Below are 26,998 nucleotides of genomic sequence, written 5' to 3'. Positions count from 1 at the left end.
GGTTACATGAGAAATACCTGCTTACATTGCCTCCTCACTTCCTCTTGTGTAACTACACGTGGTGGAAAAATAAAGCCTTAATCTCACGTATGCCTTTTTGGCAGCACCCATTTCTCCTAGGCCTGTAATAAGTCACGCATCCCGCATGGAGGGACAGGGTTTACCACCTGCACCAGGCTGGCAGCTCCCCGCTGCCCTCTCCACCTCCCGGCACACAGGGATGCTGGGACAGCAACTGCTGGGGGCAGTTTGGAAGGACACCCACATCCACACACCGCTCAGCCACTCGGACAGAGCCCACATGACTGCTCCCCGTGGCACAGCCCACACCCCAGCACACAATGACAGCAGCAGGGCAAATCCCAAACCATTCCAAATAGAAGCAGGGCAGGTTTTGGGGTTTTTTTTTTGCCCAAAAACACAGCAGAGAGGGACTGGGCAGCCAAAGTAACCCATAACTGACATGCTGTGAACACACCTCGCAAAGGTTAAAAGCTTCTTCCTGCATTCTCTTGTCACCATACCAGAACCAAAGACAAAAACACAATTTTGACCACCTTTCCTGACCCAGAAAATGACCATTTTCCATCCACTACCTCCATTTCAGGGTACACATATCACAACAACATTGGCATTTATTTCCCCTGGGGAGCCCATTCCTTTCATTTTTTTCATACTACACTCTTCCCTTTTTGCCCACACTGCAGATAAACACGACCAAATAGACCTACCATCTTAATAAACTACTGTTTGCTCTGGAACAGCCTTGTGCGTTCTGGCTTACCCAAATCACAGCATGCGGTACACGGAAAGTGGCACCAGCTGTAACAACCACAGCTCTGCAGGGAGGAGGCAAACAGCACCACAAACACAGAAGTTCAGACGATCCCACATTCAGTCTGCAAAGCAGAGCCCCACATCTGGAGGCCAACCCTAAATTTTCCTCCGCTGTCACACAAGCTTTGTTCTAGACAAATACAACAATACAAATACATCATACCAGGATTTAAGACACAAGAAGCCATTTGGCTCTTTTATATGACAATAGAAAATAACATTAAGTTCTGGTACAGAAAGCCAACTCAGATGAAGATCCCCCACCAGTACAGTTTGTTCCGTGCAGCAAAGAAACAGGTGCTGGGGCAGAGCCCAAAGCAGAACCAGTCCCAGCAGAACGAGGGAAGAAACCTCAGAGGGAAATGCCAAAGAGAAATGGGAACTCAAAACTTACAGCCTCTGATCTCCATTCTCACTGAGGGCAGGAGATTGTTTTTCAAGTTGCTGAGCTTTTCTCAGTGTCAAAAGAACAAACAAAACCTATCAACTCCCAAAAACAGAAAAGCACCAAAGCCGGCTGTTACCTGGCAGACCTGGACGCCCTCAACTTCTGTCTGTCTCAACAGCCAAACTGAGCAAAGGCCCTTCCTCGTTTCCCACACTGTATTTGGTACTTCATGCCATTTCTCAGTTTAGGAAGCTCCTGGCTCTGCATAGAAAAATCAGCTAGATTATTTATCCTGTGTCCATCACCAAGATCCAAGCTTCTGGTAGATCACATTAACAAAAGTCAGCAAAACCTGACAACGTCACAAAGACTTTTATTTTCCTTAGTTAGTCCCTGATAAGGCCGAGGCCAGCATAATCTCATAATGTGTTATTAGATCAGTTTTGCTGAAAAGGAAACACACTAATGTTATTTTTTATCCTGGGGGAATATCTGTTTAACCACAGGTGTACGCCCATAGTTCACCTGTAAGAGGATGGTCTTCGGCTTCTCAAAGCACCAGCTGCATTAACAACACTCACTCTCAACAGCATATTAACAATATAAACTGATATTGCTCTTCTTGTTTATTTTACAAAAACCTTCATGAACAGTAAGGATGGACTCTGTATATCCCTCCTCACCATTTGTTTGCAGCAAAACGATTCCGATTCCCTGAAGCCACCTCCTGCAAGGAGACCAACCCCACCGCCCCGTCTGGACTGGCAGACTTCCCAACCAGTCCCACGTTGCTGTGATGTGTCACTGAACCAAAGCAAGGCAGTACTGGCTCTTCTGCTCTCCATACTCAGCATTAACATACCATGGCTTGCACGCTAGCAACAAAGGTACAAGGAAAGTTGCATTAAAGCAACTTCTTAACTAAGAAAGGAGCATATAAAGAGTTACCAGATCTTTTGTAAGGGAGTCAAAACTATGTTGAGATGCCTCATTTAAAAGGCTTCTCTTCCCAACTCAAAAACAGTGCCAGGCACACTGGAACCCGTTCTCAGAGGCCTTGGTCACTTCCACAACAAACACCAGAATTGCCAGCTAAGCAGCTGTATGAAAACTGAGGAACTCCCCTGCTCTGCATCGTGTTTCTTCCTCTAAGGAATGTGAGACTACAACAGGCAGAAGCTACGACCAACAGTATGGCTTGGGCTCCATCTTACTCCAGAGTTGTCTTTAGGATTTTCTAGATTCGCTCCCCGCTTGTAACTTAGTCCCCACCCTCAGCCATTAAAAAAGAATAAGAAAACACAAACCCGGTTTGCAAACCTAAGAGAAAACTTCATCTTTACTTCTGCCCCTCTTTGCTTGCTGCCCAGCCCTCCACACATCCCAGTTGTTCTCTCCTCTCACTGGAGCCTGCCAGCCTCCCAGGCACAGCACTGAGATCACTAAGCAGACCCTCCAGTGGCTGACGACAGTCAAAACCATTCAGCTTGACCACGAATACTGTACTGGCAGGAACGCTCCTCTGAACTCCAGAAGATGGTCCACCGCACACGGGATGGTCTCACAACCTCCCATGACTCCGTGTGCACTTAAAAAGACAAAAAGTTACATAAATTGTTGTTTGCTTTTTTGTAGAAGCTTCACCTTCCACTGCCCATCAGCACTGTCTCTGCATATTGCACAATGTTCTCATTATTATAAAAAACGTCTTCTGTATCAGGCAGGAAGAAAGAGATCTCTCTCAGGAGGCGCTAATGTGCACTGTTGTCCGTAGTTAGAGGTAAGTGGTTGCTTGTGTGGCCATCGGGAAGCGGGTCCTACTCAAACAAAAACGGTGGTATTAATGGCTTGTCCAGGAACACAATCTCCCCTTGCCCCAAAGACACATTTCTCAAGTAATTTCTGTATGACTTTCACCTGGCCTCCAAAAATTGTATCATCATCATCATTCAAATCTATTCGCCTTCCCTCCTCTCCTTCCACTCAGGTAACCTTGACAGCTAGCAAACTTCAACAAAACGTCAAGAGAAAGACAGAAGTCATAAAGGCTACCTGCAGACTAAGTTGAAAAAGTAAGAGTGAAGCAAAATCAAGTAGTTGCTACAGGAACGTTACTACTGACATCCTATGAGGGGAAATGTAAAGACTGCTCCGCTCTTGGAGAGATCAAGAGACTTGGTTTAATTAAACCAGCTCCTCAGTAAACACCCTGCTTCCTTATCTGTTCAGTTTTCCAGTTTTAAAGGTTACAGAATCTTTCCTAAGATGTGTGTCAATGGGAGGCTTACTGTGAGCACCTTACGCTCCCCTGGGGCCAAGGCCCAAAGCTGTCCTACTTTGTAACAACTCCAAAGTCTTTCCACCCATCCTCACGTAGCTGTAACGCTTATTAACAACAGCAGTTTTTCTTACCGATGTAGATCTGTAGGAGCCCAGTCTGAACCGGCAAAAAATAACTTCTGCTACAAATCTCCCAAAGCCATGTAAAATTCCTGCGACGACAAACGTGATTTAAATTGTCACCAGCACTGAAGTATTTGTGGAAATACTACAACAAAATTCCATGCAGCAATTAAACACAACGCATTGCAATAAGGCAGTATGTAAAATGCTAAGAAATCAACAGGAGAAAGGAAACATCAAGGAGGGAAACAAAACTGTAACGTTATGAAATGCATCAATAAAAACAAGAGCAAGGCTATCCAAACAAATGTAATTCCCTCTGCATGGCTTTAAGGGTGGAAACACATTCTTTGAAATAGAATCATCTACTTTGAAAGACAGCTCTTAGCTTAATCATAGAATCATAGAATCGCTAAGGTTGGAAAAGACCCACAGGATCATCCAGTCCAACCACTCACCCTTCACCAATGGTTCTCGCTAAACCATGTCCCTCAGCACAACATCCAAATGCTCTTTGAACACCAGCAGGCTCGGTGACTCCACCACCTCTCTGGGCAGCCCATTCCAGTGCCTGACCACCCTTTCAGAGAAGTAGTATTTCCTAACGTCCAGCCTGAACCTTCCCTGGCGCAGCTTGAAGCCATTCCCTCTAGTCCTATCAGTAGTCACCCGAGAGAAGAGGCTGACACCCAGCTCAATACAACCTCCTTTCAGGTAGTTATAGAGAGCAATAAGGTCTCCCCTGAGCCTCCTCTTCTCTAGACTGAACAATCCCAGCTCCTTCAGCCGCTCTTCATAAGGCCTGTGCTCCTCTTCTTAAGGCCCTTTCAAATCAAAGTCAAGAGAACAAGTAACTTTTAAGCAAGATACTCTATTATGCCTTGACTAACAAAGTTAATTGAGTCTTTCTGACATTATTATTATTAAAGGCCAGGGGGGGGATGTGGCTCTGGGCAACCTGGTCTAGAGGTTGGCGACCCTGCCCACGGCAGGGGGGTTGCAACTAGATGACCTTTGAGTTCCTTTTCAACCCAGGCCATTCTATGATTCTCTGATTATTTCCTTTGAAGACCAAACCCTGCAGTACACGGACAAGTTACATGAGGAATATCTTCCCAATGACTTTAGATGGAAATGTTATTTCAGCTTTCAGCACTGATTTATCACTGGATCCCAACTACAGAAAATACAAAGAATATAAGAAGGAAACATCAGGTACTCTCCAGACACAGCATACTGGGATACTAAAAATGAGTGTATTGTATTGCAAATTTCAGCACAAATAAATGACCTCTTAACCCTAAGCCTGCTGGAAGTTCAGGTCTCACTGTAATTTATCCATAATATAATCACAGTGACCTAAAAAAATGAACAAACAAAAAACACCCCCCAAACTAATAGGACATAAGAGGGAAAGCACTGATAGTTACCTGTAGTTGAAAAAATTCCCCCAATGATGCCACAGAGCCGTACTAAGAACTGCCAAAAAGGCATGTGTTCCTCTGTCACTGTCACCATAAGTGAACTGATGTCATATTTCATGAATATTCCTGACACTCCGTGACTGCCAGCTGCATGGTTAATTACTCTTTCCTGTGAGACAAAAGAGAAAGACAAGTTAGCTGCATCTTATTAGTGAGAAGGAAAATAACAGAGGTGACGACAAAACTACTTCATCAGAGAGCTAAGAGTCACTGTGTAGGTGAATTCCAGTAAGAGCACTGGTGTAGTATGGTGCCCCAACTCCTACGTTCTGCACTGCTTCCTTGGAGCTACGTTTACCTGTCCCAGCCAGAGAAGACCCGAGACTAGAACATACCAGCACAGAAATTCAGGAGCTTAAGTTAAATTAGGCCAATGTTATTTGATTTCTTCTTTTGCCCATTGTGCATTTATACGCCAAAATCTATTACCTTCACACACAAAAAAAAATTAAAAATCAGGCTCTTAAGTCATGTTTCTGGGATCTGAAAACCCAAATCTCAGCCTCCTCATAACGTCTGTATGAAGTGACCTGACTGAAAGTAATCACAGACAAAAATAACTGAGAAAAAAATAACAACCAACTTGCCATAAGTACTCTAAGTGGATCACACACCTTAGTTCTAATGTGTTCAGTGAAACCCTTCCATCCTCATTTTTACAATTTCTTTTTATTTGCTCAAATTCTTAAGTAAAAAAAGTCCAAAAGAGGAGACCATTTACTATCAATCTGTTGTTAAGGAAGTGCTGATAAATGCATTGTCAGGAAGTCTGACTGGAAATAAACAAGAGCAGCAGAAAAGAACTTAATTGACTGCAGACAAGCTCAGCCATGTCTAGGCCAGAAAAAGAAGACAGACAAGCAAAACTGAACAGAACAGCAATATATCATAGCTCCTTTTCACCTGCATTTAACATAGCCTGTGCTCCAAAAATATGCAAAAACACAGTACAAAATCAAAGCATACTGCCACTTGACAAGTTGCCTTTTTTGTACTACGTTAATGCTGACGTAAGTTGCATTGCTGCTTTTGCTACCAAAACCACGTAAAAGGATGACAAAATAACTGATTATTGATACAAGTTCACAGAAATTTTACAGCAGCTAAAAATAGGGCACAAAAATGTCGTCTTATTTCAAGAGCATGACAACATTCAGTGTTAGAAGAGGGTTGACCAGCCATAATAACAAGGAAAAGACAACTGAAGGTAGTTCAACTAAACCTTGCCATTGACTAAGGCTCAGATTTTTGTTTGCTTGTTCCCCACCCTCTAATTGTTTCCCTACGCCTTCATGGTCTTTTAAGGTCAAAAGGTGAAAAAAAAATATCAAGTTAAACAGAACACTCAGAATTCTACCATCAAAAAAAAAAAAAAAGCATTTTCCACAGACCATTTTGGTCTGCTTCTATCTTCTACTGTTGCAGATTCAATTGCTCCTTGCTAAAAGCAGCTGAAAATAACTAAGCTTGTATCAGATATCTCGGATATCAGCGAAGCCTTGCTAGGATTCAATCCTTCTAACTCAAACACAGTATCTCAAAATTCAACAACAGCAGAAATGATTCTGCCTGTACCTTTCAAATTGCATTCACCACTGGTGACTGAAACCTACTGCACTCCTGTTTTAGCACAGCTAACTGATTGCCTTTCCCTGGGTCATCATATTCTTATACAATAAATACGCTAATTTGCTCAATGAATAATTGCCAAGAGCCTTTCCCAGCTCATCTGCTAGGGGTGTTTGGCTTCCAAAGGCAAACACAACAGGGCTTCCTACTGAGAAGGAGCAAGGTATGTAAAGCCACTTCACCTCTATTCAAAAGTTCTTCTCCTACTCCAGACAACATTGCACCATCTCTACAAAATAAAACTACCAAGTAATTTCTGAACTTCCTATCAACCCAAGGCTTTGTCCTTACCTTCTCCTCAGCTTCCATTTTTAATTAAGCTGTTCAAAGAGGGTTTTTTGGGGGGGCTTGAGAATAAAAGATCAAAGCAGAGTTCAGTGAGAAAACAAGGAGACACATAGCTGGCACATGTAAGGCCTTTTTTCTTACTGACAGCAGCCTTTTAAATTGGTGTCTCATGATTTGCCCCTGGTACTACACTGCAATAATGATGTTCTTTATGGATTCAGCATTAAACTAGCTCTTAGTAGAGAAGTTTTCAAAAAACCAGAGTACAGCTAAGCCTCAGTTCTCACATTTAAGGCCAACTGCTGCTAGATTTTCCCCTGCATGGTTCTCTCTTATTTCCACTTACCCTTTCTGTCACTGAAAATTGATGAGTTTCTGCTGAAATTTTGTATGTATGGAGTTTGGTTGGCACAACTGTGATAAAATACTGGAACATCTGGTTGTCTAAAAGAAAACAAATCTCAGTGTTGAATTAAGTACAGACTAAAAGACCATTTGAGACACAGTCACAGAGAACTCAAACTGTAATTATTAAAACAGTCAACCAAGTAAGCCGTTTACACAAAGGACATCCTTCAAGGTGTCCTAGCACTGCCATGCCTACTTGAGCACCACCTGTGTGAACAAATTAGTTTCCATGGGGAAGGCCTACAGCAAATTTGTACTCAAATTCATTTTACCCACGTAATGAAAATACTGAAAACCGGGCCACTTGTGTTTTCCAGGGCAGAAGAATGAGCAAGTTTTACAGTCACTTTTTACATGACACATACTGCAATAGGCATTATCTATCTTGACAGTGGTTCAAGTAGGTTTTAGGTACTTAGTTGTCTATGTAAAAACAGGATCCCTTCTAAACAGGTTATGGTTTCTCTCTCGATTACAGTCTTCTAAAGAATTCTTCTAAAGCAATCAGTAGACTTAAACATTTATGACTTCTATCTTCATTCAAATCCCTAAGAAAACAAACATTGCAAAACTGAAGCAATCTACTTCAATCACCCAAAATTGGCTGGAAGAGCCAATGTGAGACAACACCAGCTTTAGAAGGTTCTAGCAATCACGTGCATGTGGGAACGGAAGTCAGAGGATACAAAGTAGGCATCTCTGTAAAGCAGGTCCCTATATTCCTTTATTTACATGTGGGAAAACAGTGAGACACAAACCCTTCTTGTGACTGCCTCACAAAATGTATCACAGAAGTGACAAATCAAACACAGGAAAAGAATTTAAGACTCCTGATGTTTGTTTTGCTGCCGGAAGGTTTGGGTTTTTTGTGTTTGTTCTTTACTTCTTCTTCAGAGGAGGGTTCTATGACCTTCCTGCTTAGTGCACAGCTGCAGAATTCTTCACAGCTTGTTCAGGCACACAGTAACTTCAACACAACTTCTGGACAAAACCGTAAATGAACTTCAGTAGAACAGAGAAGTCCATCAATACTGATATTGAAGAGAAACCGATCATTTAAAATGCCATGTCAGCAACTCAACAGTGCTGTGTTCACTATCAAAGTTAATAAGGCATACTGGTTCTAAGTCACAAAACATCATCATTTTTCACAAATGCTCTATGTAATTACTGAATCAATATAGAAAGCAAGAGGCTTCTTCTTTAAAAAAAAAAAACTTACGATCTGATGCTATTTTTTCTGTTCCATCCAAGGGATTGATAATTCCTGGAATGAGCTCTCCAAATGATAGATGATCTATTCTATGTGAAAAGTTATAAGCTGAAAAACAAGAGGAATGAAACATTTTAAAACTACGAGATTCTGCACCTTTCTCAGAGAAAAAGACTTGCCTATTTCTCACAGACCAAAACACTTTAATTAGAATATTTATCACACCAGAGTGCATTCCAGTGGATTTGTGCTGGTGACTGCATCAATAAATCCATACACGTATTTCACACAACTCCAATTCAAAATATGTATAAAGAAGTTTAATTTCTGTAGAAAATAAATTCTAACACAAATTATATTTGTAATCAACCTAGGAGCTGAAGAGCTAAAGTTTAGTGATTGGAAATTACCTGTTAGTCACATACTGAAATTCTGCAGTTCTGGTTGTTGTATATAGTAGTATTAAAACGACTAAAATTTCATAAATTAAACATACAGAGGAAGCTCCAGACAACTATCAAGTGACTACACTGCTCGATTTTGCTAAGATATATAAGTTTTACAGCATATGTTTGTGTTCACAGTCAGACATTTGGGGGTTTAATTAATTAAACACCAAGTTCATTCTTCACAGTAAGTCACCCTTGCCTCTCATTAGGTACTGCAGCAACAGACATTTAGTATGTAGACTCATAAACCAAAAGGAAACCTTCCAGAGACAGATGTTAAAAATCCTTAACCTCTTGAAAAGCAGATTTTACAAGCAATTGGTACTTTGGACTGAAATAAAGGAATTTAATATGTTATCTGTGTTACAACATATCTGAGATATCTCTTATGTTATACTATAAAAGGAGCCTAAAGGTAATACCAATAATGTTAAACGAATGGGGAGGAGTGGGGAAGACTAAATTACTGAGTAATAACATTTCAAAGATTACTGTTCATGTCCTTCTGCAGTGCCACTGCCCAGGTAGAACATCACTGCAACAACCTCTGTCAACAAATGAGTTGGAAGAGTTTGTTCTAAAAGAAACAATGCTCATTCAAATGGAGGATAAAAGAAAGCACTTACACTCATGGCTTACAAGGGCTGCCAAGTGTGCATGGCCTCGAGGGTGTGGTATAGCCCTAAAGAAAGTAAAATATGTTTTATGGAAAACTTGTTTAATGAACCCAGGCAGAAAGACACGGTTTCCCAAACTGGACTATGTAGACAAATTACCTCTCCCCCTCCAGTTCAGTAACACCAGAGGGAGAACTTTCATTTATTTATATGTTAGGACTACAGCCAATAACCAGGTAACCACCCTACTAACGAGGAATGAAGACCAGTTAAGAAAGCTCCCAAAGTAAAAAAAAAAAAAAAAAAAAAAAAAAACCAAAAGGCCCAAAGAGAAAGAGGAGCACGTTTAATAGAAACACAAATGTAGCAACAAGCAAAAGGAAGCAAGGGAATGCAAAGTTCAGGTTGAGACCTTCAGACAGGAAGAGAGAAGTGATGACAGGCCATATGAAAGACCAAAACAACTGGCTCTGGAAAGAGCTTAAGAACTTTGACATCTATGGCAGAGGTGGTTCAAGACCAGGCAGAAGAGACACTTGGAGAAACATCTGCACAAAGACATCAGCTGGAATCCCATGCAGATAAATTAGAATACAGACAACGCTAAGACCTCTGCTGAAAGAGGCGACAGAAAGTGAGGACAACCAAACCAGAGAGCGGAGAAAAACCTAACATAAATTTGTCTGAGATGTATCTAAGCTACTACCATTACAGAAGCATATCAGAAAGTCTCTCCTCAAATCAAGAGGAATCGGAACTTTGCTTCCTCGCTATGCTTCTGTATCTACACAGTCTCAGGGCTGAAAAGACACACATCCACATGTTAGTCATGTTCGTTAACTGTGCAGTAACAGAAAGGAGAAGTTGGGACAGGCCCAAAGGATGGAGGCAGCTACAAGCAGTCCATTCCATATCTTATGTTTACAGACATCCTTTAAGACACTGCCATTAATCACTACGCTGCATGCAAGAGGAAAGAGCTTATTGTAACAGCTTAGAAAAGATACCAAATGGAAAATGCATGTGTATGGGACAAATAAAAACCACAGTTGTTAATTTAGAAGTTAAAAGTATACAGACATATATTCATGCACATACTATATACAATGTAAAGTCATTTTTTAAGATCTTTTATTTTCAGGAATTGAACAGAACATACTTGCCCACAGTTATGTGAAAATTCCCTGCCACTTTATTGACATACAGATGACCATGAATTCTGCATGCATCTGGAGACTCTAATGAATTATCTTCCCTGTTCAAACAAAAACAACAAAAAAGGTACTTGAGAATATTCACTGCCTAGTAAAAATAACATAGTACATTTAGATTTCTTTTTCCTGGAACAAAGACATAGCATTATTGCCTACCACGGTATCATATTCTTCTGGAATCACAAAAGGGATGGTAGGAAGGAGGGAAACGAATACAGATCAGCCTGCTGAAAACAGTAAGCTTATGCTTATAGTTGTATTCAGAGATCTGGTCTACAAAACTAACTGAAAAAAAAACTAACCAACTGAACTGAAAACACAGTGAGACCTTACAAATATCTTGTTGCCCCGCGGATTCCATCATGTAGTCCCGTCCCCCCCCACTATCCAAGAATGGTTTGTTCAGAGATTTTTGTTGCTACACTGTACAGAACAAAATGCATGTCACATAACACTGTAGCAAAAATAGCTTTCCCCATTTATTTTTTATAAAGCTTTCCTCTTCCCGTAATTGCTGAGATGTCCACAACTCAGAGCGTATCTCCAAATCTGCTTCTCAGAGGGAGAGGAAAAAGCTTCTTAAATACACTTTATATATAAATAGCATCTCAAATACTGCACTAGCAAGTATTGTGGAGACAGAAGGACTTAATGAAACTGAAGATATCAACTAAATGGAAAATATGATCTCTGAGCACTTCTCAGCCTTGCCTCAGAAAGATAAGATGCATTTAGTCCCCAATCAGATTAAACTATGTAAAGTACATAGAGTGATTTTGGTGTTTGCTTTGTTTTATTTAAGGTTTGTTTGTATTTTACAGAGAAAGAAATTTCAGCTTATGTGCAGAAAGCATTTTTTCCCCTTAAAAAATCTGCAGCCTTTAGATTCAGGCAGACCAAGCTTTCTGTGTAAGTGTAAGGAAAAAAAAATGAAGTCTACTTAAATTGAGAGGGGAGTAGGAAGAGGGAGGAATAACCCAACCTTTTCTTACCGTGGTGGCAGTGCTGTAGAAGCACTTTTAAAAGCACTTTTGAATATCACATCTTGAAGAGAGTGTTCTTCCTGCAGCCTGCTCTGAATTAGCTGCAGCATCCTGAAGATTACACAAATGTGAAAGTATGCAATATTAAATCAGAAAACAACTTCACAATTAACCGTCAGCTTCAGGTGCAGTTTATAAATAGGGAAGTCAGCAAGATCTCGTGTAAATATCAAAATGTTGCATTAAAATTTGAGAATAATAATTTATACACACAAAAAAGTAAATGTAGCTTAAAAGCTCTGGTGTTAACAGTAATGTGTTATCAAAATACCAAAGCTCAGTCTCCCTAATAAGCTTGAGTTTCTTTTACAAGGCTATCAGCATAATCATCACACATAATCAAGCTATTCCAGTTTAAATAACAAACAGTGCATCAACTAAGGTCTATGAAAGATCCAAACTCATTTGCTTTTGCCTGAATGTGCCCATCTGTTATTGTGGTTCGGCACTGACATTTGGATGTCAAGCTATCTCTCAACTCATTATTAAAACTTGTGCTATCAAGTATTTATTTTCTAAGGTAAGGTGAGTGAGTACATTGATGTTTCTTGGATTGCGATAGCATAGCCCAATCCCACAGACCAGTCCAAACCCAAGGCAGGAATTCTATCAGAGTCAGCTATTGGAGCAGCCTTCAGGTCTCACAAAAAGCACACATGCACTGTATGCTTAGCCTTGTGTGAAACAGTAAAATTAAACACTTCCTCCATTCCTTCTTCAGGTATCTCAACAATCTTTTGGAGCAGCATAGCTCAGTTAATAATAATTCTATCAGTAGAAGAAGGTGAGCTTCTTCTACCGGGGGAAGGTGAACCAAACCCCAAGTGTGCTTCTACAAGGTTATTACAAACACATAAGATGACAGCACTTCATTGAGAAATACTGTGCCGATTTTTGTCATAGCAGACATCCCAACTGATGACAGAAACGAAATAAATTCACTTCTTTTTACAGACTTAACACTCCTAAGTTACAAGCAGGAGCTGTGAGACCCAAAATACAGCTTTGTTACCCAACTCGGGTATACCTTGAGGTCACTTTCAGTACATATAATATAAGCATGCATCTCAGTACTTCAGTTACCTTTGCCATTCCTTTTGTTGTGGGCTGAGATCAAATACTACCTGAAACAAAAATAACACATCCAATAAAACATACAGGAAGCACTGAAGTCCCATCCCTGAAACCCAGAAGAGAATTGGAGGGATGGGAAGTTGTGGGAGACTAGAAGTAAGCCCACATGTGGTACCACTGGAGTTTAGAAAAGGATTTTGCTCTTTAAATAATATATTCATTGTTCAAATACAGAAATTTCTGTTCCTTTCCCTGAAAAAAAAAAAAACTCTTTTGCTTTTAGCGTATAACTTTAATATCTTTTCCTGCACCTCAAGAACTTAAGTCAGCTGTCCCTGCCCTTCCAGCCTTTGACTAATAGAGGCCAGAAGCAATATGCAGCAATTTATTTCTAAGTGATATAATTGACACGTGAGGCTTTGATGCAAACAGCAACGAATTGAGCAGAGGAGCAGTCTTTGGAAGGTGTTTCTAGGGTGATCCCCCACTGGGCATGCCTTTAAGACAAGCCACCAAACTTGCTCAACTTCAGCCAGCACAAGATTCTCATCATTAATATCTGTGTGCTGAAATCAAATCTATGTATCAGTTAACACTGACGTGCTCAACACATTTAATTCAATTGCAGTAAATGCTCTGACCTACCCAGAGCTATGGCCAAGAGATCAGCTACAGGGGATTTCTTCTCTCAAACATTATAATCACTGGGGCCACTGCTAATATGCAGCAGCAACAGCAGTGTGGAGATAAACGTCCAGAGAAAGGGGATATGTTATGAGAAGAAAAGAAACAAACCAAGCTCTTTTCCTCAGCCAGCCCCTCTCATTCATTCATACACACACATACCAAGTAGCAATTTGAGAAAGAATCTTCTTCCTTACAGGACAAAACTTACATGCAGAATACACCTGGGTTATTAGGCATGTAATAACTACAGCAGGAAGTTCTCCGATACATTTTCATTAAATGATAAATTACTTTCATACAGGATTATTACTTCAAAGCTTATTGTATTATGCAAGCAAAAGCTCTTTAAGAGCGTGGGCTTATGTATTTCCAGTGCCTTCGGTTTGCCATACAGAAATTAAATGGGCACATTCAATTTAAACTTGTCATCTCATACTATGAGGATATCATGGTGATTTTTCACATTTTTTTCAGTCACAGGCTTCTTCTAGTTAAAAAGCAGTCGCATCAACTCTGTTTTGATGTTTAATAGTGTCCCTTTCACATCAAATACTTCTAGCATTTATCTCAAGAACTGAGGAATGTAAAAATAACCAGCTGTAGCAATCAGCTGGTTAACGAGCACTGACCTGGGAGTCTGCTATGATCAAACCTACTGTATTTGGGAGAGAATGAGTATGCAGAAATCACAGTGCACAGCCTATTTCCCCAGCAGATTCCTGCAGTGAGCCCTGCAGACCACACTCAGGGATCACACAATACTTGGAGACGTTCTGTGCAGCCCAACCGTGGCAAAAAAAATCCAAGCCAGCAAACCAATCCAGCAGTGCTTCACACTCAGTAAAGAACTATTTTGTTTCTAAGTAAAAGGTTTGACTAAACTTACTGGTTCATAGATGAGGCCATCTGCAGAGGCGACCATTGTTTCTGCTAAATCCAGAACATCGGCCCCCACATCTGTTTTAAACAGGGAGACAAATATTGAGACACACAGGTGATCAGAAAAAAAAGAATTAGAAGCATTCAAACTGAGATGAATTTTCCCAGTACAGTGGTAACCTTCAGCATAAGTTACAGGGGAGAAATTGGGGAAAAACAAACAAACAACAACATAAACCAACAACCCAACGCTGTATTTCTTGGTAAGAAAGTGCAAACAAGAAGAGAAAGCTGTCAAGCAGCTTACTACCAGGGAAGTGGTGGGGGTGGGACACCACAGAATCCTACTTTTCAACCTATCAAACCTCTGAGTATCATGAAGCAATGATGTTCAGTAACCAAAACCACACTTGCGTTATTTTCTCACTAATGCAACACCTTCTGAGATGTTGGATGAGGCACACACACGGACACACACACACACACTTTCTTTCTAGGACTGCTATGTACAAGCCAATATTGACTTGTTTAACAGGCACTGAATCCATACCAATACATGCTGAGGACAAAGTTTTACTCATTTCTCAAATTTCAAAAATAAAGAAAAACTTTAAAAAATGAGAACGTTCAAACTTTTGATGCTAACTGGAAAATAATTTTTAAGAGATTAAAATATATTTTCAGAGTGAGTAAGTATGACCTATGAATTAATACTTGTGAGGCAATACAAGAGCCCAAAAAACAGACAGACCAGGTTCATATTTGCAAAGGTCGCTACCAAATTCCCACTGCTGAATTGTGTCTCACAATGAGTTTTTATTGTAGTTAGCCAAAGACTGGAGGGAGGATGATTGGTTGCACCAACAGACATGCCAATATTGTGCAAGATGTGAACGACTTGGCATAGATCATAGAATCATAGAATGGCCTGGGTTGAAAAGGACCACAAAAGGACCACAGTGATTATGTAGTTCCAACCCCCCCTGCTATGTGTAGGGTGGCCAACCACCAGACCAGGCTGCCCAGAGCCACATCCAGCCTGGCCTTGAATGCCTCCAGGGATGGGGCATCCACAGCCTCTCTGAGCAACCTGTTCCTACATGACCACCCTGTGTGAAAAACTTCCTCCCAACATCCAACCTAAACCTCTCATCTCATTTCCCCTTGTCCTAAGATGCTTTTTATCTTATACCAATTCTTCCAGTGAGTCACATCAGTACACTACATGTCATCAAGATCAAAAGTAGCTAGTTAAATACTTTGAACAACATTCAGTCGTACTGAGAGCAAATGCACACAATGAGGAGCCCTTCAAGTGCTGAGTTTTCACCATTAGATACTTACATTGACACCTCATGGCAACTGTAATGTCAATATTGATTCTAAGTTTACTGTAAAGAAAGAAGAGGAAAAAAGGAAATTTACAATGAATATACCAAGAGAAATACTAATAGAATTCTCAGGTTACTTGCAAAAATAGTCAGCTGACAAAATTCACACCAATAAATATAAGCTGTTTGAAGTACAAATGAACCAAGACAGTTTCAATTATTAAAGCACTGATGACCACTGGTCATTTAAGATACAAAAGTATCAGACCTCTCTGTTGAACTTCAGACCTCTCTGTGAGGAGCTTCAATACTGTGACTCCCAGATTTTCCTGAAATATCATCAGTCTAAGAGACTGCCACGCTTTTAAGAACATATCATTTTCAGTATCTGACACATTTTTTAATACAAAACCAGTGCAGTGAGTTACACAATTAGCAGATCCAACAGTGTAAGAGCTACAGATCCAACCCTGAGCAAATACTTGAGCACCTTCCTGCTGTTTTGTCCTTAAGGCAGGCCACTGTTTTTCCTCAGGACGGTGAGGATTGGGCTGAGGAATTGCTAAAGTCAGTTCCCAGAAAACGCTGTCATCTAAAAAGGAATGCTGGTTTTGCTAGCACTACTTCAGGGTAAAAAAGCTCTTTTCACAACAGGACTCCCATGTTTTAACAGCAAAGTGCCTTGCATATTAATGTCCTTATCTTGAACCGTGCCAGAATGAAGGCAGGCGGGCAGAACAACAAAATAAGCCACCAAGAGGCACCAAGTTTGATTCTGTGGCATTAACCAGTAATGAGGGCATTCTCTGTTGGATTTCACAATAGCTTCAAAAAAGTTTTAATTTGTGATGTCCTCATTACAGTCACATGGTTCTGTCACCACCAGGGATCTCCTTCTGGGAAGGTAAGTAGATAGGAGGAAAAGCAATTACAGAGATACAAGTTTACAGTGGTTTAAACTGTTGCAGGACTGCAGGCCCAGTAATTAGCCCAGTCTAACTGGGCAGCCTGCAGCAGGAACTCCTGTGACAGACTATTAAGCACCAGGCTATACTTGCCTTCTATGACAGTTTCAGTGGGGAAAGAACCTCTTTTAGAAACCCCTCACATCCATTTGAACGAAGATGAAACTTAAAATTTTAATGCCTCTCCCTTACATTTCTAACATTCATTATTTTTTTCTTTACAGAACCCTTTCATATTTCTGAAGTACAAGACACCAAATTAATATACGTATATTTAGCTTGTTACCACAGCAACTAAGTCAAACAGCTTTTAAAGTTATTTAAATTCTAGACCTGTGATATTTAGAGGTGCTCAGTATATGAAATCTCCTCTAACTTCACACAGAATCAAGCTTATGTGGCATCACCTAAGGAGAAAAGGCATGAAGCTGATTGCAAATGAATATTCAGTCATCTTGAGGACCATACCAGGAGCTGAGATCAGAAGTAACCACTTGATAACCCTTAAGCTACATCTCCAGTAGAATGAAATACATTGACAGTCAATAGACTAACTGTAACAACTAGTATCATGCAAACTTGGAGGGTTGGCATAGCTCAGGAAGAGTTACATATCACAACACCTTCTGAACTGTTAGCAAATAGTTCCTCATAGGTCTACAGCACCAACACACCTATGTTATTTTGACTCCTTCACTGCAGGAATCATAGTTTTTCTTCTCCACATATTCCAGGAGAAAAAAAAATGCTTTTATTGGTTGATTTGCTGAGTCCCCTTAGTATTTTACTTACATTTCAACCACAAATTGCTTTCAAGTCACAAGCGTATCTCACATCTACTCTTTCCTGAAAGGCAGACAACTTAAATTTGAAAAGAAATTCGAAGGAATAAAAATTACCTTGTAAAATCCTTGTCTACTTCATATTCATATTTCATCCACGTGTCCCGATACACCGTAAATTCCATTATAGTCAGGAAAGCTATCGTTGTGAATGCTATCAGGGAAACTGAAAGATGATGAAAAAAAAATTAAGATTGTGAGAAATATTCAGGAACAAAGAGGCCCAAATTCTAACATTCCAGAATCTGAGTATTACCAGTACAATCCTAATATCTTTGACTGATTTCTAGATCTATAAGCTGCCCTTAGAAAAGAGAAAAAAAAGCATTCTCGTACCTCCAGTGCTTCCTCTCGCAAAGGAGAGGAAACAAAGTCCTATCTTTGCATCAAGAAAGATGAATGGGGAAGGTTATGAAATCCCTGGAAGATTCACTAACAAGCTAAATACTCATGAGCATACAAACTAAAATGCACTGTCAGAGTTGATCTGGGCAAACAATCCTAACTTCAAGCATGAAGGTAGGAGAAGGCGAAGGTCCAAGTCCCTTCAAACCTTCGCTTGTCTGCAACTTACATAACTTTTATATGTAGTTTTAGAGCCAAGAAGCTGGCAGAAAACAATGTGTCGAAACAATACACACTGTATACACTGCCCAGTAAGCAGAAGGTGCCCTTATACTACTTGTGGACAGCAGCACAGTCAGGACTGCCAACCCCATTACTTTGAACAATTCCAACTCCCATGATGAGCAACTTACTCGTTCTACCAACAGCTAAGTAAGTGCAGAACTGATAGGTTATTTTTATGAAAGAAAACTATAGTGTATGTTCAATAGCATATGTGCCCCACTTATCTCCCCTTATCACATTAGTGGTTGTGCAGTGCTAAGGGAACATAACCCTACTGCACATACACAGAAATGTGGCAAGTGTATACAGAAGCAAATCCTTTGCACCTTTCTATTAAATTAAGCCCTTTGTTAAGTTGGAAAACCCTCAGTTATGTGGCACAATAGTGATTTGTGCAGCTCCTTTATAGGGTACGTTTTCCATCTGCATTCTGTACACTATTTCTGTGGATTCTCCAGGCAACTGGAGAAAAACAGAACTGCTTTTCATAAGCTTTGGTTCACTGTACTGTGGCCTACAGCCCAGAGATGAGAGCAGGGAAATAAAGTCACAGTGCTATAGGATCAGAAAAGAAATCATTTATCATTCCCAGCTCACAAGCATTTCAAGATCAAGTCTTCACAAGAAGCTGTGTAATGACCGTATATATGAAAACCTTCACATCAGCACATGTCATAAAGGCTGGAGCCACAACAGCTGCTTTTTGTGTAATTCTGAGCAAAGGAATTGGCAGAATTGAGCAGAAGGAATCTTTGAGAATAGATCCTCTCTTCTGGGGGCTCTCCCAGTCCAGAGCTGGAGTCAAAAATCAACCTGAGAGATCTGTCTCTCTTCTGTAATGGGTTTCAAGATACTTAAAGGCTGTGAAGAGAGTCCTGATACGTTCTGTATCCTCATCTTACCAGAATGTGAGCATGGTCTCCAATTCTGAATGAAAGAGAGACACTATTTTCTATGCCACCATAAAATTTGGGTAAGACAATCACACACTGTCTTTGATGAGGCTGTTGGAATAAGCCATATGAACAATGCTGAGGCAACTTCTGGTGCTGAGAAATCTTTAAGGCACCCCTGACCAAAGTGAAGTTCTCGCACAGCATGGTGCTGCACCAGAAAACAGGAATTTTTAACTTCGCCTGTTGTAATTTGTAAAAGAAAAAACAGAGAAACAACAACAAAAAACCCACTTCACTTGCTTCATCAGGAAATGGGCTTTTTAAAATTAACAAGAAGTTATTTCATGAACTCTTTGAGGTTACTTTACATAAAATAACGCTTCAATTATTAACAGTGCAATTCAGGAAAACAGCAAGGTAAAACAGATCTTTGTGATATCTATTTCTACAGCACAAACTGTGCAATGACTTTAAAGGCTTATCTGTAGATTGCAATTACTTCTTGTACTCTTTGTTCAGCTGAGCTTCAGATATTACTACACACAAGAAGATATTTGCTTTCTATTCCAAACTGCTAGCAGTTTCCTTGCTATAGTCCAACAGGCGAAGTGATATATCAAGCTACCTCAAACCCAATGACTGGCAATGTTTTCTGGTCAAATGCAAATAGGAAAGATAGTTCTTAGAGCAACAGTTCTCAGAGAGAAGCTCAAGGGACGGTACAAGCACACGCCCTGGAATAAAGTGTTTCATTCTTCAAAGGGCTTCCCTTACTTTTAAAATCAATGGTATCTCCAAGACAAGAAGGGTTAGAAAGCTGTCTTTACCCTGATGCTCAACTCAGATGGTTAAGACATCTCTGGGCAATTTTTCTTATTTATGAAATCATAGCACTGAATCCAACTTGCATTTCACTCCATACTGACACAGTTTTACCCCAAAACTTTATATTAAAGGAAACAGCTTACAGAGACTTCATACATTAAGAAGTTTTACTATATACTTGACACAGCGCATTTCCAGTCGTAATCATTTCTAAGAGCTTACAGTGAACACTTACATTCAATTCTCTCATCAGTTTTACACAAAAAAAAACTTGCTCAAGATGAGCAAAGACCACATCTACCAGAAGAATACAGTATGTGTTTACATGAAGTAGATTAAGAGATTAAGATACCAATTTTGGCTAGTTTCAAATGAACACAGATGACTGCTGTCCTTCTACTGAAGCTAGAAGCTTCAATAGAAGCCTAAAAGCACACCAGACTGAGCTGACAGGCAATCTCCATCACGTGAGCACGTCAGTAATGCCTACCTGTTCCCCCACTTGCTGAGGTCTCCACATAGCTTTCAGGAACCTTCGGGAAGGCATCCAACTCTTTCATCAAATTCAAGGTCTTCTTCCGATTCAGTCGCCTCATCTTCAGCACACTCCTCCACTTCCTCCTTCATATAATCCCTCTGATTTGAGAATAAGTTGTGATTAGAAGACACAAACAATACTGCTCATCCTCAAAACCAGCTGACATTAATAAGGCAATTAAGACCTAAGAAACACATGCTAGACTACTGGATATTCACTTTTGCTTCAAGAAAACCACTGAAGCTGGCACATACATCACTGCATACATTCCAGCCACATCTACAATATTCAACTACTGATTCATTTCTTTCTCAATGAAATCCTTATTCATATCGGATATGCAGAATTTTACTTAAAAAATAAACCCCATTCTGAAGTAGGACCTGTAGTAAACTGACCTGACAATGCATGGAAGTCACTGACTTCGCAAAGAGTATTTAATTGGTTGCCTAAACCAGGAGGATTTCAAACTGCTCTGGGCCCCTGCATCGAGGCAACATGGGCACATTATATGCTGAAAGAGATGTGCATTTTGCATTTTTACGTTCACAGCTTTAGAGCTTAATGATCCTAATAAGATCTATTCGTTCTGTAAAAAGACCCCGAAAGCAAATGAAATACCAAACCATAGCTTTAGTCTTCAGAATCCTTTTTGTCCATGCTGCAAGCTCCATCCTGCTTGGAGCCAATGAAACGTAAAGCAGCCCAGGAAACAGTCTTAAACCATTTCCCAACTGTGCAAACACCCTCAGAGCCCCGTCCTGCCAACACACCATGTGTTTTAACAAGCTGGCACCGCTGCTTTTTGCCTAAGTAAACGCTGCCCTTTGCCCAGAATTCTGAAGCTAAGGAAGCCATCGTGCATCTACTGCACTTGGAGAACACGTCACATCACCATATCCTATTCAAGGCAGCCAAGCGAACCTATGTGGGAGTCCTTCCTCATCACTGCGTTGGGGAAAAACGTGTTACTTCCCCCCCATCCCAAGAGCGTGCCAAGCCCCGGCGAGGCCTGCTGACATTTCTGCAGGGCTGTTCCCTACTCTGCCCCTCCCTGCTGCTACCCGAGCTTCGCTACTGAGAAATAACGAAGGAATAGGCTCTCCTGGAGATGGAAGTTCAGACACCGGGAATCGCCACTGATGTCTGCCATCTCCTCACCACGCAGATCAGCTTCAGATCTCAGTGCGGACACACAGACCGGCGCTCGCCGGGCAGCGCAGCCTGCCGGGACCGGCAAAGGGAAGGCGGGCAAAGATCGGAGCTAGAACGGAATTTCTGTTATCCGGCATCGAAAAAATAAACAAAAACATTTGGGAAACGAGGTCCTGTCCTCACCGCCTCCGCACGGCTGTGGCTGAAAGGATCGCCGCAGCTCCCACGTGGTTTACTGAAAACTCGGGCAGCTCGGACGGGCAGGGAGCTGCAGGCACCGCGTCCCACAGCCAGCCCAAGAGCAGCTCCGTCCCGCCCCACGCAGGCCCTGGCCCCGCAACGAAGCTCTCACGCCCCGCCAGCCGCCCTCCGGCCCGCCCTGCGCAGCCCCGCGCTACCTCAGGCGTCTCTCGGCGCTGCCCGGCGCGGCGGGCGAGGCCGCGAGGAGGAGGGAGGAGAAGGGAGCCGCGAGGCGCTGCCCGCCGCCCGCCGCGCTCACCATGGCCCCGCTCCGCTCCGCCGCCGGCGGGAGGCGCCCGCCCCGCGCGCATGCTCAGCGCCCTCACGGGCATGCGCGGAGCGGGGCCGCCCGGGAAGCGCCAGCGTGTAGTGCCGAGCGGGGCCGGGTCGCTGGTCCTTGAGGGTCTTTTCCGACCCGGGATATTCAATGATCTCGCTCAATACCAGCATTGCTTAAAGGAAGAGCGCGGTTTATAATATTTTTAACAAATTAAAAACCTTTGTGTTAAGTATTTGTATTGACAGATCAGAAATGAGGCTGAGGAATACAATATTTTTTGACGAGGCGAGCAAACGAACCCAGAAGCACGCAGAAAGTGACAAGCTTCACGGTGTAGAATCATTAAGGTTGGAAAGACTGCTAGGATCATCGAGTCTTGCCTTCAGCCCATCCCCACCAATACTGCCCGCTCACCCACACTGTTGCCACATCCACACGGTTCTTCAACACCTTTGTGGACGGTGACTGCACCACCTCCATCGGCAGCCTGTGCCACGGCATCACCGCTCTTGCTGAGAAGAAATTACTCCTAATATCCAGCCTAAACCTCTCCTGGTACAACTTAAGGCCCTTAAGGCAACTTCACCTCTGGTCCTACTGCTGATACCCAGCGAAGAGGCCGACCCCCACCTCAGCACAACCTCCTTGCAGGCAGTAGTAGAGAGCGTGCATACAGGTTTGCTCTTCTTCACTGTTTAGAAGGAAATAAGATCCATGACAAAATAATCTTACCTAACCTGCCAAAGTGCGTGCAGTTTGAAGGCAACTGAGTTTGTCTTGGCAACAACAGCATTCGAGAAGGAAAAGAACTTAAAAATGAGCATATCCAAAGAGTATTTCTGATTTGTAGGGGTAGGACGACGCTGAGCTCTGAAGAAGGAAAGAAGGCACAGCAACGTGCTTCTGTTCTCACCGAATTCTGATCTGTTACAATCATTTTGAAAGCTGTAATGCTAACTGGACAACTGGATCAGAGAGCCAGAGAGAAAAGCAGGTAGAATATAGTACAAGAGGCAGATGACAGGGCCAAAACCAAGCTTATCCGTACGCGTGTTCTCCCATCTCAGACACAACAGCAGGCAGCTTTAGCTGCAGCGCTTTCAGCTCTTGTACTGACGTGCCAGAGTATAATTCAGCAGCCAGGGATTTTGCTTACTAAGCTCTGCTTTCCCTCGAAATGCCCTCAACGCTGAGGACTGGAAAGAGCAGCGGATAGACCTGGTTATTAGCTGTGCCTCGGAGATGCTCAACAGATGTTCCCAGCAGCTACGAGATACGGCAATCCCATCTGCTCATGGGTTTGGCATTACTGCCCACGCTACACTGAGATCCCTCTTGCAAAGCAGCACAGGTTAAAAACTGCTCACAGCTCTGCATCATCGCAGTCACATCTGTATCCACAGATGTGTCTATGGGATTTTATGGGGGGAAAAGCAGTAAGTGTTTTTCAGATTTTAAGAAAAATAAAGATAGTGTCGTACCAATGCTATCTAATGCACTGAACACTGCTCGTTTGTGAACAATCTGGATGTGTGGGAAGAGGGGGAAACGACTAAAAAGGGAGAGGTCTCACATCCATACAGTTTAGCAAACCACAAACAAAGCAGGACAAACAAGCAAACAAAGCACCGCTCCCTGGGATGTCACGCTCTGAAGCACATTTAATACCAAAGGCAGGAGCAGAGAAGACGGCACGACAACACAAGGGAAGAACAAGGCGGAGAAGAGAGCAGCCACTTTACCGCAGCGTGGTAACCCCGAGGTGGCATTGGAGAAGGAGGAAAGGCAGGTGCAAAAGGGCGAATATGGAGATAAGGGGGTGGGAGTGGCTGGAAGGGGCGGACGGGGAACAAAGAAGGTCGGAGCGCTGCGCAGGGAAGGGCGGGGAAACAGAGCGCGAAGGCCGTAACGGCACAAAGACCAGCAATAAAAAAAACCGCTCTGAGAGCAGCGAGGTGCGGCCGCCGGGCGGTATAGAGCGGCGCTGGTGCGTGGGCGGAGCTCAGCTCGGCCAATCAGAAGGAGGCAGGCTCGCAGGAACCAGCGAGAGGGGGTGGCTAGGAGGGCTCGTTTGGTGCCGTGCTCGGCGCTTCCGCTCGCAGAGCTGAGGCGGGGTTTTGTGCTTTCCTTCCGCGCGCTTCTTCGCAGCGCGAGGAACGTGAAGTGTGCTTCTTTGTGACTGGGGCTTGCCTTACTCTTCGTGCTGACTTGTTTTAGTAGCGTTCTGCCCGTTTATTTTTCACACAGAGGGTGGTGACGTACTGGAACAGGTTGCCCAAGGAGGCTGTGGATGCCCCATCCCTGGAGGCATTCAAGGCCGGGCTGGATGTGGCTCTGGGCAGCCTGGTCTGCTGGTTGGCCACCCTGCACATAGCAGGGGGGTTGAAACTCGATGGTCATTGTGGTCATTTTCAACCCAGGCCATTCTATGATTCTATGACTTTTTAAATAAACACACGTAGTGATTGGTTCATCCCTGCTAATTACAGCAATGCTTGTTCCCTTAGTCTGGGAAGGAACAGCAATCCCATTATTCAACTTATGTTTTCTCAAATATGTAACAAATCAGACTGCTGGTGTTGCTTACACCACTCCAGTCATTAACTGTTGAGTTTGAGCAGTGAGCAAACCTTTCCCTGAGGCATACTGGTGGGTGCCAGCCTAAGTCATTGTACCCCAGGTTGTCAACAACAACCTTCCAAAGCATGTTGCTGTAATACAGCCCCACACCAGAAATTTGTAAGCAGCTGGGGAGACAAGCAGTTGAAATCATACCTTGACTGCCATTCCCCAAAGTGCTGTTTCTCTATAACCGCACCAGAGCATGAGCTTGTATGAATTCAGACCTAAAAACCTCCATGGTTCTGGAGTAACAAGCTAGCAGTTACACCTGATGGTGTTTTGAGAGTCTCCTGCTCAGAAGTCTGTCAATCATTTGAATTGAAGCCACCCTCAGTGAAGGGATAGCTGACGGGTCACCTTAGAATGACACTTCAGCATGTGTTAAAGGCTGGCCTGTGTTCCTGCCAGGCTCTGACTGCCAGCCAGGGCCAACAGTTGGGCAGGCCTTCTCCCAAAAACGTGAGGATCAGGAGAGATTTCTGGATGTTCTTCTTTCTTTTGGGTGCAGAAATATACAATTCTATAATATCATCATCTTACTTAAATCGCTGGAGCAAGTGCAGAGCATGTGCATTCAGATGTTATGTGGCAAAAAGCTCTGTTTTATGCCTCAAAGGTGAATGGAAATCCCCATCCCTCCATAAAGAGGAATTGCAAATGCTGCAGTACACAACACAAATAGTCATCAGTTCTGTGGTCTTATTTATGTATAGTCTTCTATGTCTTCCATTTTTTGGTGCATATGCAGCTAATTGAAAAGTAAATAAAAACAAAGTGGCAATTAGAGAAGACCCCCATGTCTTATCTTTTACCTCTTTTTTCCTGTTCTGTCCCACTTCTGTTTGTTTTGTTTGTTTGTTTGAGAGATCCTTTTTTACTCGATCATTATGAATATGGCTTTTCACAGAGATGCAAAATACACAAGAGCTCAATTAACCTAAAGGAAAAAATGTGCTATAGCTGTTCAATCTGAAAAAAAAATCCCAGTTAAAGTGAATTAAATAGGTTAAATAGGATAACTCTGTTTTATGGAATCTAAAATTATTTACCACTGCAAATCTATTTAGAGGAAATTAACCCTAATTCTTCTTTGAATATGTTTGTGACGTTTTAAATGTAATTTAATTCAGCTGCTAATGAAGCTCATACCATTCACACAAAAGCTAGGATAAGTATTGTGCGTGAGTACTGTGAAAGCTGCACTTAAAGATGTTACAGTGTGATGTTGTTTTTCCCTTTTCCCAAGAATTTAAATTGTTTGGTGTAGACAGATAACTAATGTGAAGTTGTGTCTTTCATTCAGCAGAGACTTGCTATATGTTGCTGATAGATTGGAGAGAGGCCGGGAGGAAGGGAACGTAAGTCGCTGAGCTGAATTCCTGCCTAGATTACAAATGTCAGTTTGTGAGATGATGATCATCTGGTTAGTAATAAATCCTGATCTATCACCACTTGGCTATTTTTAATAATTAGCTCATGATTACAAAACAGAAATATTTTGATAATTGATGAAGTTACGTAAAGACATTAATTCTTTGGCATAAAGGCTTCTTGAATTGTCTAAACGCTCAACACCGGGCCTGCAACTATCAGGAGACGGAGACACCCCGCAGTAAATTGTGACCTTCAGGTTTAATGTTCTGTTTTCCATTCTCTGGATCACAGTTTTCCTGAAAACAAAGAAAACCATATTGCCATTAACAAATAAGTTTCCCCAAGTTTCTTTGATGTTTTATTCATAAATCATCATAAGTAGTGGCTTTTTTTTTACTTTGCTGTGTCCCAGCACAAAACTGTAGTCTCAAAAATTGTTATCTGGTGTAGCAGAGGGATAGGAATTATTTGCCTTTAATGGCGAAAAGGCCATTCCTGTTTGCTAATTGCATAAAGAGCACTAAATCTGTTTCAAGGATCAGGAGAAGGTCAGGATAAGCACATGTGAGTTAATGTTGACAATGACTATTAATAAATATTAGTAGTTCTGCTACAATCTTACTAATACTCATCAATGTGGTTCAAGTTTTTGTGATCCTTATGGTGTTGTCAGTATACAAGCAGCAT

The 26,998-nt window shown here is 41.9% G+C and overlaps 2 protein-coding genes across 12 annotated transcripts in view; one reads left to right on the top strand and one right to left on the bottom strand.

The window, feature by feature from the left end:
- Positions 1–1,012: 1,012 nt before the first annotated feature.
- Positions 1,013–24,095, bottom strand: ERGIC2 (ERGIC and golgi 2). Of its 8 annotated transcripts, none has more exons than XM_040680064.2 (15): positions 24,058–24,095; positions 23,048–23,185; positions 20,593–20,738; positions 17,809–17,917; positions 15,958–16,004; positions 14,621–14,691; positions 13,057–13,097; positions 11,923–12,024; positions 10,876–10,971; positions 9,726–9,781; positions 8,660–8,758; positions 7,376–7,473; positions 5,059–5,221; positions 3,638–3,717; positions 1,582–3,042 (listed from the first exon to the last, which is right to left on the bottom strand). In XM_040680064.2, exons 3-15 carry the CDS (start codon positions 20,696–20,698, stop codon positions 2,977–2,979), a joined length of 1,134 nt encoding a protein of 377 aa, XP_040535998.1. In that variant the 5' UTR covers positions 20,699–20,738; positions 23,048–23,185; positions 24,058–24,095; the 3' UTR covers positions 1,582–2,976. The 8 variants fall into 8 exon arrangements, with proteins under 8 accessions (NP_001186332.1, XP_040535998.1, XP_046786035.1 ...); XM_046930079.1 differs by having other exon boundaries at positions 23,053–23,185; NM_001199403.2 differs by lacking the exon at positions 23,048–23,185 and having other exon boundaries at positions 1,013–3,042; positions 24,058–24,077.
- Positions 22,377–26,998, top strand: part of LAMB4 (laminin subunit beta 4) — a 53,830-nt gene continuing 49,208 nt past the window's right edge. For 2 of the 4 annotated variants that reach the window (XM_040659207.2, XM_040659047.2), the window contains exon 1: positions 22,377–26,295. Coding sequence is in view for 1 of the 4 variants with exons in the window: in NM_001199313.2 (NP_001186242.2) it covers positions 24,121–24,220 (100 nt within the window). In the remaining 3 variants the exon portion in view is untranslated. The remainder of the gene's footprint in view (positions 26,296–26,998) is intronic. The other 2 variants (XM_040659127.2, NM_001199313.2) reach the window with 2 other exon arrangements.

The sequence above is a fragment of the Gallus gallus genome, chromosome 1, assembly GCF_016699485.2.
Source record: "Gallus gallus isolate bGalGal1 chromosome 1, bGalGal1.mat.broiler.GRCg7b, whole genome shotgun sequence".
NCBI classification, from domain to species: domain Eukaryota; kingdom Metazoa; phylum Chordata; class Aves; order Galliformes; family Phasianidae; genus Gallus; species Gallus gallus.
This window is presented reverse-complemented; position numbering and strand designations above follow the sequence as displayed.